Source organism: Neoarthrinium moseri (assembly GCF_022829205.1).
Source record: "Neoarthrinium moseri strain CBS 164.80 chromosome Unknown scaffold6_Wmoseri_CBS_16480, whole genome shotgun sequence".
Lineage (NCBI taxonomy): Eukaryota > Fungi > Ascomycota > Sordariomycetes > Amphisphaeriales > Apiosporaceae > Neoarthrinium > Neoarthrinium moseri.
Genome location: NW_026055120.1, coordinates 827553 through 848342, shown reverse-complemented (window position 1 = coordinate 848342; position 20790 = coordinate 827553). Strand labels below are relative to the sequence as shown.

Sequence of the window (20790 nt, the reverse complement as noted above, 5' to 3'; positions counted from 1 at the left end):
AAGTTAAATAGGATCCAGAAATGACTCGAAAGAACACGAGCCTTGAGTATGAGTTATTATTCAAGGGTTCAGACTCCCACAGTGCACAAATGCTACAAAGACATTGGTTTCCAGGAACGGACGAAACCTTATTGGCCCGGGAACCTGAGTAGATGCGTCGTCAGCCCTTTTTTTCATAAACTTTAAATCATGCCGGACGGATGCATAGGTACACGGGTACTCAAACCCCCGCCCCCGGGTTGATAGTACCCACCCCAGTTCTCCGAAGGAGCCGCTCCAATGGGATTCAAGGATTCAAGTAGTCACTACTGCTATGAGTTCTCTGAAATGGATAGATACTTGATAAAACGGATTTGGAGCATATCTTAGCGCTGTGCGGTGTCTTGGTCCTCCTGATGGTGATGATAATACTCACTACACTAAAATCAGTTAGTTGACGTAACCCCACTCTTCACGGTCAGCGAACATGCGCTTTCTCTCATTGAGAATCGACAGAGATCTGCCTCGCGGATATCGTTGATAATACCGCATACTGCCACGTGGGCCTCGTCCCTAAACAGACAATGAATTTCCGGAGCATCCTAAGCACTGTCAGTTCGGACCCGAGACATGGTTTCAATTTCACATGTCTCCCATGGACTCTCTACGCCCGAGACTTGAATGCAGCTTCACATCAAGCTAACTTGTTGCGTTTCCTAGACCATCTTACTGGGTAGGAATGTATGAGTCAGAAAATGGGACAATGCGTTTTATTTGACGATTAGTTTACAGCCTTAAACAAACATGCCCTTCAAATCGTCGCTCATCTGTTCGAGTATGCTTTTACCTTTGGGTTCGAATCCGGCCCGTCGAGCCCTTGGGCCTTCCAATAGCATATTCGACGTAATAAGGTATCTTAGTGCGCCCTCGCCTGCTTCCTCATGCGTGACATTCCGGGGCGTCGACGCTGGAAATGCAGTAGGGTCCTCGCGATGTAGCACGCGAGCAAACTCGGTTGCCAGTGCTTTCCATTGCACGCGTCCAGTCTCGAGTAGATAATATCTGGAATATGCAGTGCCTTCAGCTTCTTGCGGTGCGGCGGCACGATTCGTGATGGTAACAAGGAAGTCTACCAGGTCCGACACGTGCGTCTTCGCGAATATTAGACTAGATAGTTCTCAACGTAGACGAGCGGGGGAATTGGAAATGTTCATACTGTACTGAGGATGGCCGTACCATCGCCTGCATAAGGCACATAGCCAAGTGATTTTGCATTGCCCGTTATGAGAGAATAACCAACACCAACTCCGCTTGAGCCCGTAGAGCTCCCTCCGTAAACGACTGATGGACAGGCGATATACGTGTCGATGTCTCCAGTAGCACCTGCTTCAAGAACGCTAGAGGAACGAAAGGTTAGGCTCGTCTTCTCGCCTAACTTGACCTTGCATTTTTACACTTACGCAACGTCTGACCGGCCATTGAACATGTCATTGTTGATATGTTTTATATCATCCTCGTTATCATCCTAGGTTGCCCGTTAGTTGTGGAAACCACGCCGAGGTAATACAATGACTGACATTCCACACTTTACTGCTGGGATTGAAATTTCCAGAGGTGCCAAAGTCGATAAAGTTACCCGCACCACTAATGTGTATCAATTTCCCCTTGCTTCCGTGTGCCTTCCGCTCACGCAGACCAGCGATGATCGCTGCCACCGGTTCGGCGGTAGCGGAATTCCCAGAGTTAATGACAATATCATGTTGAGCACTTAAGTGCTTGATCTTATTAAATTCACTGAAGTCGCCCACTTCCAAGTGATCGACTCCTCCAAGAGTTGCCTTGAGCGCATCTTCAGTGGCCCCCTTTACGGAACGTACATAAGCTGTAACGGACCAGTCTGGATGCTCGTTCTTGAGCAACCGAGAGAGCGGTGCTTTAAGTTAATTTCCTGGTCAGTATCCGGTACTGAAGTCACCGATGTAACAAGGTTACTGCTCACCACCTATGAAACCGGTAGCTCCAAGAATTAGGACTGAAGGTGCTGCCATTGTGCGTTTGCCGGATAAAAACTGCTGGTGTTTGTCTGAGGAAACGTAAGACGTGGTTTGCGTATGGAAGGATCAAAATGTTGCCTATGTGGTCGATAGGTGAATGTAATCTGTCTATAAGCTCTTGTACTTGGTTTATGAGACCTTTTAGCTCGACAAGATGAGAGAAAAACGATGGATTAAATAGACATCGGTTCGCGGTCTGAATAGCGCCATCATACTCCACGGTTGAACATCCGAGCCACTTACTCATCACCGCTAACGAGCTTGCTCCTTAAGCACTGTTGAAGAAGCATTTCTTTCATGCAATTGTAAGCTCAAAAAGATCAGGGGAAAGTGAAAGCAAGAACACTAGCGTTGCCCGATTAGGGAAATGGTGATGGCGCGTATCTCAAGTGAGTGGATGACAAAGCAGGAGTTAACCGGATTGGGGAAATGGTGTCTACAATTAGTGCTCCACTCGATTCCTTACTATGCAGGCTGCTGACGGAATGCTCCGTACTCAGTCCCATTGATTGGTGACAGAGCTGCGGGCGAAAGTTCTCCCTACTCTTCGCAAAACACTCGTCATGACATCGCGACTGTCTAATTGCATATGCTCTGGACACATCCAAGGTGTAGCCTTGGACGATTTGTCATGAGCTCCTGTCGACCCCCTCAACCTTGTAGATTCACCAGCCTGGATGTTGGGACCACTAGGCAATGTCGAGGGATGGAGGTTCTCATTCGCGGTGATTATCAATTCTTGTTGTACGAGCCTGGATGCAAAGCATATAAAGGCAGGCTTGTGCCGCCATGTGCGAAGGTTATGTTTGGCAGATCCTTCGAACTAGATCGTGGATCCGAAGACGTTTGAAGCAGATACATATGATATACCCTACTTCAGTAACTTATGATGGATAAACAGTTTGCAGGGAAGACTGCTATCGTCACTGGTTCTGGCAAAAGCTTAGGCATCGGTGCAGCGACGGCGATAGCTCTGGCGGAGCAAGGCGCAAATGTGAGTAACTGCATGGATGAAGCCCTGAAGTCAGTCTCCTTGGCTTACCGTAACACAGGTCGTGATACATTACAGCGCCTCGGAAACGCCAGCACAGGAAGTCGTCACGAAAATACAGGAGCTTGGAGCAAGCGCTGTTGCAGTCCGTGCAGATGCTACAGAGCCTGACTTTGGGGCTACAGTCGTTGAGAAAACGCTTCAGGCATTTAATACGAATACGATCGATATACTCGTTAACAATGCGGCCGTGGCCCCAGTTCATAAGGGTATCTCCAATGTACCTACCGAGGCGTGGGACGATGTTTATGGTATCAATGTCCGTGCACCGTTTCTGCTCATCCAGGCGGCTTTGCCCTACATGAAGGAGGGTGGACGGATCATAAACGTGTCCTCTATCATTGCTAAACTCGGCCACGAGTGGCTAGCTGTGTATGGGGCTTCCAAGGGAGCATTGAATTCCATGACGGTGGGCATTGCCCAGGAACTAGGGCCGAAGGGGATCACCGCCAATGTCGTTGCGCCTGGTCCGATCACGACCGACATGTCTATGAGGGGTAGTCCAGTCTTTGGGAAACTGATGAATAATGCTCACATTAAACGTGAGGGTAGTCCCCGGGAGGTGGCCGAGGCAATCAGGTTTCTGGCGAGCCCAGGGGCTGGATATATCACTGGTCAGATTCTGCCTATCGATGGTGGCATCCATCTGCCGTAAAGTGGTTTAATGGTACACCATCAAGTGAGATTGATTTTTGATACACGGCGTAATACACATCTTATTCTATACATGTACGTCTGAAACTCTATATGAGGCTCTACTGTCGTAATCCATCGACCATCTTGGCTCCAGCAGCCATCCAGCTCACTGCTATATACTAGTGGAACGTAGGTCTTATTCAAGAAGAGACTAAGAGGCTAAATGAAAGCCACTCAAGTGAGATCATGCAAATGCCACCGTTGGTGCATCTCAGAACTCGAATCTCCAGAACTGAATGTTCTTCTCGAAAGACGGCATCACGGAGGCCGCCAGAGTTCCGTACTTGCCAAAGAATGGCGGGTGGCTGTCCATAAATTCGCGCCATAGAATTCGATCCCGCATCTTGAGCTGCGGATGAAGCCTCTCGATTTGTTGGGGCTCATCAATACCCCACTTGAAAACCGACTTGCTCGTCCTCAGCGCCTTGATGTACGAAGTCAAACGCACGGACAACGTGCCCAAGGTGTCAAACACAAGCTGGCATTGGCCTTGGCCGTTGGGGCCCTTGAAGTAATCGACCAGGTCCCGTATCAGCTTCTCACCCTTCTCCTGCTCCAAATACATCACCAAGCCCTCGGCAACAATGATGGTAGGTCGATCAGCAGGAATGTCACGGAACCAGCCGTCATCTGTGACGGACAAGGTCCGCAGGGTGTAGTCCCCGGGCGGCTGCATGATCAGCCGTTTCCGCAGGTCCACCACGAGCGGCTGGTCCAGCTCAATCCATCGCACGTTGGAGGGCTTGTTGACTCTGAAGTAACGGCAGTCCAGACCGCAGGCGAGGTGGAGGACCGTGACGGGCTCCTCGTGCGAGTCGAGGAATTCTTGAGTCCACTGGTCAAGACGCTTGGAGCGATTGGCAATCCACGTTACGTAACGGGGGTCTGTAGTGAACTTGAAGTGGCTCGCATCCATATCGATATCGCACTGATCAAGTAGCGGTTTCGCCCACTGATCGCCCAAGATGGGGTTTGGGCTCAGGGTGTCGCGGGCCTTGAACAGCACCATTGGCAGGAGAGTCTGCTCGACGCCCTGCAACTGGACCTTTTCCTTGGGCAGGTCGGGGGCCATGTTGATGTCGGCGCTGCCGCGAATGGCTGGATCGGCAGCCGTAGCGGCCCGTGCCGTGCTAGCGGTGTCAGGAACGGGGGCTGCTGTTCCTGTTCCTTCCCCCAGGGGAGGGTTGCTGCTCTCGGTGAGGTTGCCAGACATCCTGGGCGTCTAATTGCATGCGTCCAAATGCCTTATATAATAAAGGTTGTTTTGAGAGGAACGTGACGGCGTAGCATTGCAGGATTTTTGCATTTTGCAATACACCGGATGCAGACCCTGGTCAACCGAAGCGACCCTGGTATTTGGTAGCCATTTGCAGGCGTTCCGGATCCTACAGCGCATTTTCCCGGTTCCGCGGTTGCAGGGTACAGGCTCCGCCAAGCAAGCTCCATGGATCTGGTTCTTGGGACTCCCAAATAGCCAAGATAACATCATCAGAGTGCTGGAGTGCAGTGTCCATTCTTGCTGCAACCTTTCAACTTACACCGGAGGCGCAATGATTGGCGATCTTGAAAGCAATCATCTACAACGGTATCCAGTGGATTCCTCGCGGCAGATATAGCTGATCAGTGAAAGAACGAGCGGCAACCGCTAAATATATTTGTCACTTAGTTAGCGCACGGCGCAGCGGGCTTCAGTCTGCAAACGGAAGGTATCGGGCAATACCCAGGATTTTGGATAGCGCTAACGCAGCGCCCTTTACTGTCGATTGGCCAGGGCGTATGAAAAGAAAATATGACACAATGCCTAGAGTGGAGTCTACCCATTGAGGGCTTCAGAATGTGTCAATCGCGGCTGCGCGGTTTATTGGGCGTATTGCAAGATGCCTAGTCAAAGCCAACAACAGAAGCGCAGCATAATGTTGCCTTGCCAATTAGAGTTTTCAACTAGTGTTTGTAGTCGGCCGGTTGATTACTGCTAGTGCAGTATGCAGCCTGGCATCCTGGGGGGCGGGCCGGGGCGGGAGTCCAAGCCGGCGCTGTGGTCATCAGCTACTATTCAGCTGCAAGTAAAGCAAAGAGGGTGGCAGCGCTGATCAGTCAACGAAGGCAACATATTCATTCATAAGGTGGACTTGCATATCTTCCATAATTCTGTCAGGACCGTGTGTCCTTCTCAGCTGCCTTGTGGTTCTCAGGTACCTATAGTATGTCTCTATAAGCACATAACAACCTTGCGTCATCTCATGTCCAACCGGTTCATCTTTACACAAATGACAAACAGACTATTGATAATGGCGCAATCGTGTTATGCTACAGCTTCTTTACCTTCTTGAACATTATGCAACTTGCACATTCAAATAGGTCTCCAACCACACTATTCGATGATACGTCTTCATCATATCTATCTTAGCTTATCCAGCTTGGAGTCTCTACCATGCGCTTCAGTACTGTATAATATCACTTCCAGGGGCATCCAGACAGACCACTGGGCGAAGTCTTGCGACCTCCGCCCAATAGATTCCGTGGCAGACGTTGTGATTCGGAACTACAAAGGCGAAAGCGAAGGTGTTTCATATACTTTTAATGCATATATATACATCAACAGCAACAATCTTTGAAGGTTATGACGCTGTTAAGTCCAGCTTAGATGAGCTTTGGGCCTGTGACTGGAACAGTGGCCGGATCCAATGGCTTTGAGCGACAAAAACCATAGAGCTTCCCTTTCTCGAGTTCGGCGACGTCGTGCTCGGAACAGACAACGTGCTTATCTTAGCAACTTGCCCCGACGTGCAGTCTCAGATGGGCAGCTGGAGAACCCAGTTCCACCTGGTAAACCGTCAATCCACGCAAGCTTGAATACGGTTGCTTCGGAAGCCAACTATTTTGGCAAGGCCCCGGATCATGCTTTGAGAAGCGCGATTTGGAAAGAATGGCGCGATGCGCTACCAAACCCTGCCTCCGATGGGACCTCGCGTGTCCTGAAACTGCACGGTGATACAGAGGTGATGACGGTATCCTTTTGGATGACTTTCTTTACGTCAAGGATCCCACAGTTCCGTATTGAGACGATCCAAGAAGACTGGAAGTCGCCTGATGGGAAGAGAGTACATATGCTATTGACATTCCCGACTGAAGAGGAAGCTATTGTGGCGAGAGACGTATTGAAGAGGAGGCACCCCAGTGTTACCGCTTGGCTCGTTGAGGAAAGGCCCGATGACGGTGAACGGCTGTCCAAATCCGCTATGCAGAGACAAAGGACTAGTTCTTTGTCTCTTGGAAGGTAGGTCCCTTGGTACGTGGCTAGCTTGTAGCAAGTGCCTAAGACGGTGTGTGGTAAGCACAGTTGAAAGACATAGGGGACTGAGACAAGAGTACAGACAGTTAGCAACTTTGTCCCCGCTGGTACAGTGGATGTGCAACACAGTGTGAAAGCTGCCCAACGCTGACATGGATGCATCTCGCCACGGAGTAACGGAAGTCTACATTTACGGAAACTCTGAGCAAAATAGGTTATGTGATGGAAGTATAGGGGCCCGACTTCACTTCTCAAGTGCATCAGCAAGACCTCGCAAGCCTCCCTCTTCATATGGGATCCAGATATCAACCCAGCCGTCCTGTTTCGCCTTCTCGATCTGCTCCTTAGACCATCTCTCCTCGAATGCCCTCTCTACGTAGAACGCTTTGAGTCCGCATTTCTTAGCACCCCAGAGATCGCCCAAGTGAGCTGCAACTAGCACGACCTCATCAGGTTTCAAACCCAGCTTTCGGACTGCGCCGGTGTACACGGCGGGATCGGGCTTGTAGGCCTCCCAGGTGTCCGAGCCCCATATCTTGGTGAATCCGAGCTGGTTCCTCTCGTTTAGCGACGTGAGAAGCTTGATGGAGCCGTCCGACAGCGTGATTACAGGGCCGTGCTTCGCCAGGCGCGCGATGGCGGCGGCGGAATCCGGCCAGGCGTCCAGCTTGTACCACAGCAGCACCAGCTCCTCGAGCTGCTCGGGGGTCCAGAGGCCGTCCATGCGCCACTTGGGGATCATCAACCTGAGTGTCCGGCGGTGCACCTCCTCCTGCGGCATGAAGGTGGTCACGCCTGGCTGGGCGGATGCAGCAAACTCAATGTATCGGGAGTACCTGCCTCGCGTTTAGCAATCTGCGTGGGGCAGGCTCTGATGATGGTGTTGCTCACCACTCATACGCAAACCATTCCCAGTCTGTATGCGTCAGTGCTTTGGTGCGAGTCAGAACGTTGGCATCGCCGCTCCTGTTGGCCTCGTGGAATTGGATAGCTGTCTGAGCCGCGACGGATAGACCCCGGGCTAAACTGAAGCGCCAGTTGACCACAGTCCCGAATACATCAAATATGAAGGCCTTGGGTGTTGGCATGGTGACTATGTCTCTGGGAAACTCTTGAATGACCCGATTGCCGATTTGTATGAAAACGCCCAGTGATACAAAGAGTTGCACGGGTATATATATCATGGACTGTAGTTTGGAGGGGTGTAAGCTCTGGTGGGGTAGCCCGTAGGATGCGCGCCCTTCGGCTTGTCAGGCCCACTCATCAAGAACCTATACCATAATGGGCCAGATCGGACTGTAGGCGTTAGTCGTGTTGTTTTTAGCAGTTTAAATGTGAAATGGTCAATCACGTCCACGCTATAACACTATATTCCTTCAATAACTGCTTGTAGAGCCAAGCATCTCGATTGAATGGGGCTCGGTGAGAGCCGGGACAGTGTATTTCAACAGGAATAAAGCCGACCTGGGTAATGGTTATATTGATGACTATTAATGCCACACAGAATCTTTTTTCCGTCTTGTGCCTATGTAAAGATTTTGCATCGATACATAATCCATAGAAGTAGGTCGCCCATCTGCAAACGAAGAGGTTCATACCAACCCATTCTACTGTTCTTTCAGTCAGTCGCTGATTCGGGCCCCTTGTGTTACAGACAACCAAGAGTTGTATCTCAACAGTGACTAGAACAATACGAATGTTATCAGTAGAACAAAGCAATGAGCAAAGTAGTTACAGTGAGCTTGTTCTAAAAATCCCATGTTATCTCGTAAACAAGGCCAATGTAAACAAATAATACGTTGTTACTTCGTGTCACAAGGATTTAGGGGTAACAACTGCTTTCTTTCGCCAGATAGAGCAAACAATATGTTATTACAGTGCCGCCGAGCCCCAGAGTATAAATAGGGGTCCAACATCCCTCGATCCTCCCACTTCTCTTTCGGCAGCACAGCAACAGTTGAGCAACTGAGAAACAGACACGAAAATGACACGACCAATGCAAAGCGTGGTCAGCTCCTTTGACCCTTGGTCTTTCTTCAGGCGCCCCTCCTCCAGCGCTCCTCAAGCTCAACCGGCAACCCCTGCCCCAGCAGCTGTGACGTCCTCGGCTTTCTACGAGACGGTCCACGCGCTGGCAGTTGTGATGCTTGTCTTTGGCGGCTCGATCTTCAGGCCGCTGACGATTAAGCCCACAGTTGGTATTGTTGCTGCCGCTCTGTCGACCATGATTGTCAGCTACTTGACGTTCTTCAGCGAGATGGCTTGGCCCTGGCTGTTACAGGCCTTCAACCTGGCTCGGAGCATCTTGGTCACCGCATGGTTCAAAGGCCCCTGGGTCTTTGGCCCCATCGTCTGGGACTTCTGTTGTAGCCTCTTCAGGGTTGTTCTTGCCCCCTCCCCTGTCTTCTGGATCCTGCTCACCCTCTACATCATCTTCTCGGTTCGCTGGTACTACCATGCGTACCTGGACCTTGGTCGTGGTGGTACGCCCCCCAATGCGTGGGGCTGCTGGCGCATCTTCCGTCTGAAGCTGGTGACTCGACTGTTCATTGATGTGTTCTCTCCACCGCGAGTGCCACCTCTCACTGACCCGTACCGTGGCCGCTTGTTTGGCCTGCCAAAGCGTGATGGACCCCGTGCCACTGTGTTGGGTGTCGCTCCTCAGCGGCAGTCGGACCAGAAGGCCTCGCCTTCCACTGCCCTTCGCCTCAACCAGATGCTACAAGACATCGCGAACGAGTTCCCAGAGCAGTTGACGATCGACCAATCCTACCTTGAAGGCCATCTGCCTGCCTTGAAACGCAGGCTGGGTGCCGACGAGGTGGCTGGCAAACCAGGCACTCCAGCAGAGTTTGGTGGCGAGATCGCACACATTCATCTTTTGGATGGTGGCAGCGCACATTTCGTACTATCCCCAGAGGATGTACGGACTGTGATCGAGACTGGATATGGCGAGCGACACCCCCTTGCGACCAACTGGTTTGTTTGGCGGTGGTGGCACCACTACTTCCGCAAGCAGCGTTTCCCAGTCCCCGAGACCACCTGCTTCATCTACGCTCCCCGACACCAGGGCGAGCTGGATGCGGTTAGGAAGATCGCCGAGGCTGCTGCGTGGTGGGCCACGAAAGGTAAGGCGTACCCCGTCACCATTGACACGTACCCCATGGCTCCTGCTCCGGCCTCAGCTTGAGTTGGATGCTCCTAGGTGAGTCCCGTTCCGATATGACAATGTTTCCCAAACGCCCACATCAGTGGTTGAGCTTGGTATGCATTGGGATTGATCCTGTTCCCCAAAGATCATCACACGGTGAGGTGACATGAAGTGTAAGGAATGGTCACAAAAAAGGCTAAACTAGCCAAGAAAAAAAAAAAAAAAGAAAAAGCGCAAAAGGTTTTGTTTCTTTGGCTTTGATAGAAAATTAATAAAAGATCGGTTTACCCCGAAATACTTCCGTTTCAAAAATTCCGTGACTACTATATGATCCCGTGCCTTATAATGATGTATAGCGTTGAGCTAGCTAAAGGTATGTCAGTTGGTACGTTTTATAGCGTAAAGTACCGACGATAACTTTTTTTTTTTTTTCCCTAATGCAGTACTGGAAATGCCGATCCAGAACTCCAAACAAAAAAAAAAAAAAAAAAAAAAAAAAAAAAAAAAAAAAAAACTTAGTTGTTGTTATCGCTTTGCACGCCCTCTTTGTCTCTTTGGCTCCGGCTCTGAGTGCAAGTGATGCTCATTAGATGCTTCTCTAAAACAAAGCGAGTGCCACCTTGCATCCACGTCTCCGGGGGGCCAACTCGACGGTCCAAGTCATGGGCGGATGCTTAGCTAACAGTTCTGGCGATGCGGATCTGATAACGTGCTTGACGTGCAACCCATGCCGCACTAACTACGACGCCAGGACTGGGGCTTTGGCTTGTGATGCGCATCCGTGCTGAAAGTTGCCACTCGAGCTTTGGGACCCTGGGCCTTTGGGTTAGCCATTTCTTTTCCCCGCATCGACGGATGTAATCCGCCGGCAGCCAATCATGGACCAAGCCACGGCGTACGCGAATCGGAGAGCTCGGATTAACTGGCAAAAATTGAGGTCGAGGTGAGCGATTGGCGAGCTGGGGCTGGGCTGGCTGGGCCGGCTGGGCTGGGCCGACTTTCTTTCCCCAGGGTTCGATGTCCGTCGCAGCGCAGTGGAAAGTTACTCGTAGTCGTAGTACAGACCAGACCGTCAGTCCAGCGGAGGAGCCCAGAGTTGCAGACGTAACTAGACGCTTGACGGTTGGCGCTGTCGTACGACATCATTTGTGTCCGAGGTTGCCCTGCGGTCGAGTAGAGGAGGCCAACCTGGACGCTGCATCGTCCTCGATTGCTGGCTTGCTGTTACATCGAACGCATCCCGGCGACTGCTGAATCACCCCATCAGCTCTCCTCGCCGACCATCTTCGGTCCATCTCGTACGATTCCGCCAAACCTCTGTCGCCCTGTCATGTCTCAGCACGCAGCCCGACTGTAATCGACTGCGACCGACGAGTCCTCTGCATTGACACGGCCCAGTTCATCCAAAAGAGGGGACGCCTCTCATGTATTCATACCCTTCTCGACTTCGTTAGCACGACGGATATCCCCATTTGACATTCATCACGAACCTCGAGACCACGAGTCCTCCCTTCCCATCCGCCACGCGAGGCCGCACCGCCGCCGAACGACAACCGCCACCATGGTTCTCACGCACACGACCAACCACAGCTACTCGCACCCCTTCCCGACCGTCACCCTCGCCTTCTTCCTCCGCTACTACTCGCCCCAGCTCAACCCCTTCTCCGCCCACGTGCTCTCCACCGACACCATCGCCTCCCATGTCGACCCGGACACCGGCCGCCTGCACACGACACGCCTCCACCTGAAGCGGTCGAGGATGCCCGCGGCCGTCGTAAAGCTGCTGCCGACGTCCATCACCGGCGGCGGCGGCGACAAGTCGAGCTTCGTGCTCGAGGAGAGCGTCGTCGACATCAACGAGGGCTGGATGACGACACAGAGCCGCAACCTCAACTTCACCGGTGTCCTCAGCGTCACCGAGCAGCAGCACTACTCGGTGACGCCGCCGGCCCAGCCAGGAGTTGAAGTGTCGCCGCTCTCGCCTAGTCTACCCCGATCCATGCCAACCAATACCTACGTCACCACGACTTTTTCCTACCGCTCAAGCCTCGGTAGTCGGAAGGAGAAGGCGGCCGCCGAGTCCGAGGACGCTCCTCCACGGAGGTTCGGCAGCTGGGTTACAGGCTGGGGTGCCAAGCGCATCCAGGGAAGCATCGAGTCCATCGCCTCCAACAAGACCGAAGACCAGCTTTCCAAGTCGCGAGACGGCATGCGCTTGGTTCTAGAGCGCCTACGCACCAACGGCGTCGTTGCGACCCTGAGGGAGCTGCGGAGAAGAGAAGGAAAGGCCATGTTTGATGCCTGAGTGTCTTCTAAGCACCATGGAAAGGAAAGTGTCCAAAGCAGTTTTGCATCGGCGGGCAATGCCGTCTTCCGTTCTCATCTTTTGTTTGCCTACATTTATTCTTCAGCGAATTCGGCATGCTGTGCAAGGACCTGGGAAGGATAAGGAGAAGCATGCCGCCAAGGACACATCGGCGCGGTACGAGAAGTACGCAGGCCTGGGGGGGAATGGCCTCTACTGCAGTGCGGGACCATCCGCTGTATCATCATCTTTATTTCAAAGTCATTCACGAATCAGCCGGGCGTTGGGGATTGGAAAGCCAGTTTTGGTTCAGGACAGCATGGCCTCGAAGGGCCATGGAATAAAATTGACGTCGTGGAGGAGGGGAAGGGGAGGATTTCCGGCGAGGGGGATGCCGGCTGGCGGCGACTATCCGCAAAGTCTCCTCTCATGTACACATATGACGTTTTGACAATCATGTACCGCGGATAGCAAAAGGGCCTACTGGACATGGAATGAAATAGTGTAATCATATCCCGATATGAGTTTTGTTGTCATGACGAAATCGTTGTGAGCCTCCATAACACCTCGGATTCCTGTCGTGGCACTTGACCAAGCAGCAACACACCACGGTATCACTCCGGCTGCACGCCCCACGATCTCCCGTGAATATAACTCGATCCTGTGAGTAAGCATGGATCGACAGCATATACCTGTTTGAGATCACAGACCGGTTCCATTCTGCCCGAGACCACCCGTACAGCTAGAAACGTGACCAGCTGCTATTCGTGCCTAATTGTATTCAGTGCATAGGCATCCATATTGAAACTGCTCTGTCTAGGCACCACTATTTCATTCGTCGACTTTAATTACATGCACGTAACGATACTATCTCAAGGCTCACTCATGGATGGTTTTGAGTTTCACTCAATGTTCTCACTTTTCGTGTCCTACTCGCTGATTGATTCGTTTATGAGACCATCGAGTCGCATCTCAATAGGGCAGTCATACAATATTGACCTAGACCTTCACAAGCAACTCGGGCCTTGTAATTAAATCCTCAGTCGTCTGAAAAGGGGGACCGGGGAGCTGAAGAGGTGGAACGGAACAATGGCCAGACCACAAAGGCACTGGAGAAAGACCCGGCAACGTCATTTGTTTTAGGACAAACTTGGCGCTAAAGTACGTGGACGCAGGTGGCTGTCCCACCCAATTTGGCGGGGATTAACACCAAAACACCAAATTTCACCCCTCGGACACCAAAATTCGCCACGTGAATACCGCGCCGCCTTTCACCTCTAATGCTGACCGAAAAAGACATCGGATCCCCGCGGACCAAGTTTCAAATCGCAAAGGACGTGTAGACACCGTCTTTCTTCGCTATGCTGTCACCGATAGAAGCTAAATATCACGATGATGCTCTGGATGTAAGTGCAAGCTCCGCGGTTTATTCCCTCACCCAACTCACCACTTGCAGTTGGCAAGCGAGTCGACTTACAGCACGGGGCCCGAGTCGCCTCAAGCCGACGATCAATATGAAGCAGCAGGTGATGTAGATGAAGAAACCACGGAACACGGGCGTACCAACGCTACCTTCGCCTTCGTGGACCCCGACGAGAAGAATAAATGGAAGTAAGTTCATGCCTCTCTTTCTACAACCCCCCAGACACCGTCCCAACACGATTAATGAAGCCTGGACTGATAGATGTACCTAACTTGGTAGACGCGGCAGCCATAAGACCGGGAACTTCATATGTCCCGAGTGCGGCAAGGGCCTCTCCCGCGTCGACGCTCTGAGCCGGCACCGGCGGACGCGCCACCGCGTAGGGATGCAGTATTTCTGCCGGCAATCCTCGTGCCAGAGGGCGCTGTGGGGGTTCGGGCGTTTCGACAACTACAGGCGGCACATGGAGACCGCGCATAACATAATGATCGGCCCCAACGACATGCAGGAGCGCCACGTCGCCCAGCGTGATCTCAGCAAGGTCCCCCGGCCGCCGCGGAAGCGGAAAGGGGTCCCGCGATTCCCCCCTGAGCCGGACCATTTGTATGCTCAGAGTGCCGAGCTGTCACGAAGTCATGAAGATTACCTGCCCCCCGCTCCGCCGACGGTGGCTCCTACACCCGCTGCCGTCCTTAGCACGCCAGGGCCGGTCGATGCCATCTTCGACACGCTGAGCCGCGAGGAATTGGTGTGGAGACTACGGGCCAAGATCAAGGAGTGCGACGGGCTGCAGGAGCAGACGCGTATTCTCAGGATGGAGCGGGACGAGTACATCGAAGCATTGAAGATATCCGAGGAACTGAGAGGGGCGCGATCCATGTAATGATAAACTTATGCGACCACGAAGCGCTGAGAGCGCATGCTGCCATATGTGCGACTGGCTAAATTATGTATTAAAAGCGACAAAGGAAGCTGGCTTTCGCTTTGTCTTCAGCATTACCTCCTGATGGAACTTCAATCTCGGCATCTATTTATACAACAGTAACACGGACACCTTTGCTGTCATCGTGCGACAGCGGCACGAACATGTCGTGATCATACTTGACATCGATCTCCGTGGTCTCGAATAGGCGCATTTGCGGCAGGACCCGCAGCGTCAATGCCGTCAGTGAGAGGTAGAGTTCGCAGAACGCAAGGCTGTGTATACGTTAGCACATGAATAAGCGGATCGGCCAGGTATCGTTGGTTATGACTTACTTCATGCCGAGACACGCACGGCTTCCCTTCGAGAACGACAGCATGCATCTCTCCAGCTCCTTCTTCCGCTGCATCTGCTCGTCCAACCACCGTTCAGGGATAAAGGAGTGCGAGTCCGGCCAGACACTCTCGTCGTGGTGGCTGATGCTGGACGACATGCCGATGGCGTAGCCCCGAGGGATCACGTACTCGACGTCGACGGGCGCCTTGCTGCCCACCGGTGTCCACTGACCGCGGTAGAGCAGGTCCTCCTCGGTGGGGACACGTGAGGTACGTGCCGAGACTCCGTAGGAGAGGCGCAGGCCCTCCTGGATAACGGCGCCGAGGTACGGCAGCTTCTCGAGCGTGGTCCAGGTGGGCAGCTTCAACGGGTCGTCAACCACGGAGCGCAGCTCGGCCGTCAGCTTCTCCAGCAGCTTAGGCTGTGTCAGGAGGTGGTACGTGATGACGGAGAGGGTCCAGCTGGTGGTCTCGGTGCCGGCTCCGAGGACGGCCGATGCCTCGTCAGTGAGGCGGGCAAGCGACTTTTCATGGGCCGGCATGTCGGACTCGAGAAGCGAGCCAAAGACCGTGGGCCGCTCGCGGATGATGCCGGCATTTTGGTCGGCTTTGCTACTCTTCACCTGGTTCGGAATGTCCGTCTGCAAAGTCTTGATCAGGAGGGCCATGTCTTCGGACATGAAACGCGTCAACCTGAGCAGCCTTGTTAGCCTGGCCGACCTATCCGTTTTCACCGCCAACTGCACAAAGAGGCACCACCATCCGCACAAAGGGCAGAATATACAAAGGGAACTTACCAAGGGGCAGCCATGGATGCGTGCTTCAGGAACGGGAAATACCGGAACACATAGACAGTCTGCAAGAACGCATACAGGGCCGCGCGGTAGTTGGGCTCCCAGCTTTCCTGGGCCAGGAACCCGAAGCTCTCACCAAAGCAGTAGTCCGAGATGGCATCGGAGGTAAAGCACGAGTATGCCATGGTCACGTCGATTGGCTTGCCCTGTCCGCTTTCTTTCAGGAGCTTGTCGCACAGCCGCTGGACCAGCGCGTGGATCTCGGGCTCCAGCTTCGAAATTTGGCCACGGGCAAAGAATTTGGCCAGCGGGCCGCGGCGGAGGCGGTGCAAGTCGTGATCATAAGTCGCAAAACCCGAATGCTCCATGCTGGTGCCTGCGTTAGTAGTCTGCGCTTGGCGTATGCATACATGGTGTCTGTCTTACGCGGAACCGCTGACTTGGTGGCGCGGCTTATCTCGCTTTCTGCCGCCGACAGCGTAGACCTCATCGATGAAGTTGCTGTCGGCACAATGCACCTCATGAGGGTTGATTCTTACTATTGGGCCTATCACCTGTGTCAGCTCTGAAGGGTTCATTGGTGTAGTGAGCCGGCTCGGGAGTGTATACATACCATACTTTTCGTGCATCTTTTGGATCTGCTGCGTGTAGCGCCCAAACTTGACGGTGTCGTACCAGAACTCGGGCAAGTACGTCGCGGCCGCCAGCTTCGGGCCGGGGATGCGGCTCAGCGGGTGCATGGGCGAGACATTCCATGCGGCACGGAGGAGCTGGTACGCCAGCCACGCGCCGACCAGGATGAGAGCGTTCCGGGCGGTCAGCTGCTCTGACACGGACGCCGGCAGGGCATCTGTCAAGGCCATGGTGATAACGGCAGTGGATTGTCGCACAGTCCCAGAGCCTAGAGATTTGGCAAAGTTTCGGTGAGCCGGCTCGGAACTCGCTGAGGTCACTGAGCGAAAATGCTCAGCAGCAGCCCAGACGTAGAAGCGAGGTTTTACGTCACAAGCGAGCGAAGCTACAGGAGCTTGCTGACAGCCAGGGGACGTGAAATCAGATATGAACTAAGTCAACGAGGCAATGCCGGAAGCCATGATAGAATGCAGCCTCGGAGAAATACACAGGGAATAACGAGATGCTGACTTTTCGCGGCTCGTTAATAGGACCGGAAATAGACAAGTTCAGCGGCTGTCTCCGTCAACCTTGCCCGAACGGTATCAAGGTTGAACCCAGGACATTTGATAGGCAGCGACCGTTTCCTGTCAAGAGAATGGCGTCTGCAGCCAAGCAACAAGGGCAAGTGGTGCCGTTTCTGCAGCGGAAGCAAGGCCGCATCGGGCGGAGCGACACTCCTCTTACACAGTCGCGGGAACGTCTCCGCATGGGTTTGGACAAGGATATATGGTAAAAGCCGTTGAGGCGGCTCCGCTGCCTTGGCTGCGAAGTCGCGTGGGAACTAGGATTTCTGGTTTCGAGTAAAGCAGCTCAAGGCAATCAATTCCGTAATTATGGCTTCGGCCCCTGGTCTAGGTCCTTGAAAGTGGAGGGACGGGGTCCATCTGACAGCTGGGCCGGAGTGGAGTATAAATATACGCGCCTGAGCCAATCTGCAGCCTCAAACCAAGCTTCAACGCTAGCGGTGATGAAGGGGCCACGCTTGGGAGGCGGTCTGATTGGCGGCCGACGTCAAGCTGTGGCAATCAACAAGCTTGTTTGATCAATGTCGTGGTGGAGCGAGGCGGAGGCCGTTGCCAGCAGCGTGGCAATTCCATGAGTCTTCTTTTGCTTCTTGGGGAGATCGTCATGAAGATCTCCAACGTCTGTGATTTCGGTTGTCAGCCGGCTGGGGCCGGTGAGCTCCAGGGGTTGGACCACTGGTTATTCATTTGATTCCCTGTATACTTTCCCCCATTCCGCGTCACAGAGTGGACTGGGTGATATGGACACAATCCATACAAGGTGACTGAAACCAGTCCTCAAGACAACCAAACGGCGTCAGTGAATGGTTCGGAGCACATCATACTTCAGTCGCTACGACTCAAGACTATACCCCATGGCTTCATGTCGGGCGACGTTGACAATCGCCACCAGATCTTCGAGCACAAATGGCTAGAATTGGCTGCATGCTAGTGGCCAAGTGCCCACCACTACTAACGCGGCTCTTGGACAAGAAACGCCGACATCAGGTGCAAGCTAGGGCAAGGGGTTTCCCGCACGCCTGCTGTATAAGAAAATAGACCTCTCTCCGCTTCGCTAGTCGCTTAGCGACACCCGCGATCCGGATCCAGTAGAAACCCTGCCTTTGTATTTGTTCAAATTTTCTTGGGAAAGGGAACCTCGTCTGCACAGCTGCCAGCGACGTGGTTTAAATCCCAGATCCCGGGTCCTTAGTAACCTACTCTCGAGGCCCGTCCAACTCTTCCTATGTATACGACAGCGAGATGATAATGGCCCGAGGACGGACCAGCCCATACTGAATTCACTTTTCAATCTTCTGGAGCTTCGGATCTGCTGCCTACCCTCGCACATCACCGACTGCCCTGTTCCCTGTTCAACTATATGAACAGGTACTGTTCAGCAACAACCGTCAACGACCGCACCATTATATGGGCATGAATTTGGAGTTGGACGTCCACGGTGCGCTTTACGGAATTTTGTGATCGGACGCTGACGAGACCATGAACGACATCATTGACCCCAGCGCACGGCAGGTCCAGCCGGAAGGGCTTTCGCTGGCCATCGTCGTAGTGTCGCTATTGTGTCTGTTTTTCTCAATTTTGGCGGTTGCTGGGAGGACATACGTGCGTTTGGACGATGGGCTGTTTGGGCTCGACGATGGACTCGTAGTAATCGGAACGGTAAGTTTACCAGTCCTTATGGCGTGTTTACAATCACAAGAATCCTTTAGCTAATGTTCTGGGACCGGTAGCTCGCATACGCTGCGGATGTCGGCATTGCCGTGTACGCCGCCCACGTGGGCGTCGGCACTGTGAACGCCAAGCTCAACGCCTGGATGATGGAAGAAGCACCCAAGTTCTTCACCGTGTGGATCCTTGTCTATGTCATCAGCCTCGCCACACTGAAGTCGTCGATTTGTGTCACATTGCTGAGGATAGGCAGCGCCAAGGATTCCCTCCGCATTGCTGTTCGGGTGCTGCTCGCTATCACCTGGGCCTCGTTCACAGTCACATTTGTGGGCGTTCTACTCTATTGCCGGCCGATCGAGGCCAACTGGGATGTGAGCCTGATTCTCGAGGGCAAGGGCAGCTGTGCGGACACGAAGGTCATGATTGGACTTAGTCACACGGCAACGGCGAGCACGCTTCTCACCGACCTAGGGTGTGTGGTATTGCCCGGCATGATATTGTGGAATATCCAGATGGAGAGGCGGGCAAAGCTTAGTGTCTTTGCGCTGTTAAGTTTTGCTAGCCTGTGAGTTACTCTGAGGCGAAGAATAGGCAAGAGAGAAGATGTACGGAACTGACTGATACCTAGGGCGTCTATCATGACGATTTGCCGCGCACCGTTTATCTCGCATTACGCAACACCCCAAGAAGACCTGATGTGTAAGTCTCCAATCGTCTTTACCCTGGGCATTCCTTCGTCAGCCGTCAGTCCTCTCTATCTCCGAAGTCCTCGTTTTGCTAACAAGCACTCGTGTCAACAGACTGGGTAGGGCATATCGTCCTCTTCTCAACTATTGAAACAGCGATTGCCTGCATTGCCTCATCGGTCCCAATGATCCGACTATTCTTCGTGCGCACCAGAGCGCCGGGCCTGTCGGGAGGCAAATCGCCGGAGCCGTTCAACGCCTCGAGTTCCATCATTACATTCGGCAGCATGCCCCTGGACCGAGTCGGCAAGTCCAAGGGGATGTTCCGGAATCCGACGGACCAGGGCCGCAGCTACGCGTCGGTCCACGCCAAGGGCGACTGGGAGAGGCTGCAGGACGCCGCCAGCGACAAGGACCTGTTGGAGGATCACGGCAGCTCTAAGCAGGCGAAGGGGATCCGGGCCGACTACACGTATTCCGTGGAGCTGAGTCACAGTCCGAAGCATGCGACAGGTTTCCTCGACGGAAATGGAAAATAGAAGGTCTTTCTCACGCGAGGTACACGCTCACTTACGACACATATATACCCCTGATATTCATGGTTGCTAGTCCCGTATCATAAAGCGAACACTGAGACATAAAGCAAGACAGTTGATAATCGGTTGTCCGTATTGAGATTGATCCGAATCTGAGTCGAGTGGGGCCACGACCTAGTAGGCGAAAACATGCGGAAACTTAACATAACAGCCCTTGCCCCGTTGCTAAAGAGATCACCTGCCTACAGTATAAAGTCACGGGAAAGAGCTCCTGTGATGCATTAGTATGGATCTAGGGTCACCTTCGGACAAAGCCCACTCGTGCGATATACTCTGTTGAATGATCGTCCATTCGTTAGGTGTTGCTAATCTGGTCATGCCAATATCCATGCTGCAGAACCATCGTAATGGAAAATACTGAAGTTGGTCGTGGAAGGAACATAGCATCTCGGAATTATAATAGTACATGAATTTTGGAAAGTACTGTATAACAATCACGTGCTCGCATCATCCAGGAAATATCGAATCTAAGAATAATGCAAGACACCTCCCTCCGACTGCAATGTTGAACGATTCCAAGGATAGAATTAGCATTCCACCACCCATCAACAACATTCCTTAGAGATTGTTGCTATGATGTCGTTGAGTGAAACATAACCACTATGAACAAAGATCTTCTTGTCACATCTACAGTCCACC

At 52.8% G+C, this 20790-nt stretch overlaps 9 protein-coding genes across 9 annotated transcripts; 5 read left to right on the top strand and 4 right to left on the bottom strand.

Annotated features, from left to right (window-relative positions):
* Positions 1 to 773: 773 nt before the first annotated feature.
* JN550_002848 (uncharacterized protein) lies at positions 774 to 2027 on the bottom strand (the record flags this gene model as incomplete). The annotated part of the gene is made up of 5 exons (XM_049314187.1): positions 774 to 1130; positions 1196 to 1376; positions 1440 to 1504; positions 1557 to 1912; positions 1979 to 2027. 5 exons carry the CDS (start codon positions 2025 to 2027, stop codon positions 774 to 776), a joined length of 1008 nt encoding a protein of 335 aa, XP_049175373.1.
* Positions 2028 to 2922: 895 nt separating this feature from the next.
* JN550_002847 (uncharacterized protein) lies at positions 2923 to 3739 on the top strand (the record flags this gene model as incomplete). Its single annotated transcript, XM_049314186.1, has 2 exons — positions 2923 to 3027; positions 3086 to 3739. 2 exons carry the CDS (start codon positions 2923 to 2925, stop codon positions 3737 to 3739), a joined length of 759 nt encoding a protein of 252 aa, XP_049175372.1.
* A 252-nt stretch (positions 3740 to 3991) lies between these two features.
* JN550_002846 (uncharacterized protein) lies at positions 3992 to 4993 on the bottom strand (the record flags this gene model as incomplete). Its single annotated transcript, XM_049314185.1, has 1 exon — positions 3992 to 4993. The coding sequence occupies one exon, from the start codon at positions 4991 to 4993 to the stop codon at positions 3992 to 3994; it is 1002 nt and encodes a 333-aa protein (XP_049175371.1).
* A 2323-nt stretch (positions 4994 to 7316) lies between these two features.
* JN550_002845 (uncharacterized protein) lies at positions 7317 to 8160 on the bottom strand (the record flags this gene model as incomplete). Its single annotated transcript, XM_049314184.1, has 2 exons — positions 7317 to 7908; positions 7964 to 8160. 2 exons carry the CDS (start codon positions 8158 to 8160, stop codon positions 7317 to 7319), a joined length of 789 nt encoding a protein of 262 aa, XP_049175370.1.
* An 896-nt stretch (positions 8161 to 9056) lies between these two features.
* JN550_002844 (uncharacterized protein) lies at positions 9057 to 10262 on the top strand (the record flags this gene model as incomplete). Its single annotated transcript, XM_049314183.1, has 1 exon — positions 9057 to 10262. The coding sequence occupies one exon, from the start codon at positions 9057 to 9059 to the stop codon at positions 10260 to 10262; it is 1206 nt and encodes a 401-aa protein (XP_049175369.1).
* Positions 10263 to 11784: 1522 nt separating this feature from the next.
* Positions 11785 to 12528, top strand: JN550_002843 (uncharacterized protein; the record flags this gene model as incomplete). The annotated part of the gene is made up of 1 exon (XM_049314182.1): positions 11785 to 12528. One exon carries the CDS (start codon positions 11785 to 11787, stop codon positions 12526 to 12528), a length of 744 nt encoding a protein of 247 aa, XP_049175368.1.
* Positions 12529 to 13889: 1361 nt separating this feature from the next.
* JN550_002842 (uncharacterized protein) lies at positions 13890 to 14834 on the top strand (the record flags this gene model as incomplete). The annotated part of the gene is made up of 3 exons (XM_049314181.1): positions 13890 to 13934; positions 13985 to 14139; positions 14231 to 14834. 3 exons carry the CDS (start codon positions 13890 to 13892, stop codon positions 14832 to 14834), a joined length of 804 nt encoding a protein of 267 aa, XP_049175367.1.
* Positions 14835 to 14982: 148 nt separating this feature from the next.
* Positions 14983 to 16865, bottom strand: JN550_002841 (uncharacterized protein; the record flags this gene model as incomplete). Its single annotated transcript, XM_049314180.1, has 5 exons — positions 14983 to 15148; positions 15209 to 15901; positions 16006 to 16371; positions 16429 to 16549; positions 16616 to 16865. The coding sequence occupies 5 exons, from the start codon at positions 16863 to 16865 to the stop codon at positions 14983 to 14985; spliced, it is 1596 nt and encodes a 531-aa protein (XP_049175366.1).
* Positions 16866 to 18680: 1815 nt separating this feature from the next.
* Positions 18681 to 20094, top strand: JN550_002840 (uncharacterized protein; the record flags this gene model as incomplete). Its single annotated transcript, XM_049314179.1, has 4 exons — positions 18681 to 18860; positions 18932 to 19434; positions 19498 to 19568; positions 19670 to 20094. The coding sequence occupies 4 exons, from the start codon at positions 18681 to 18683 to the stop codon at positions 20092 to 20094; spliced, it is 1179 nt and encodes a 392-aa protein (XP_049175365.1).
* Positions 20095 to 20790: the final 696 nt, after the last annotated feature.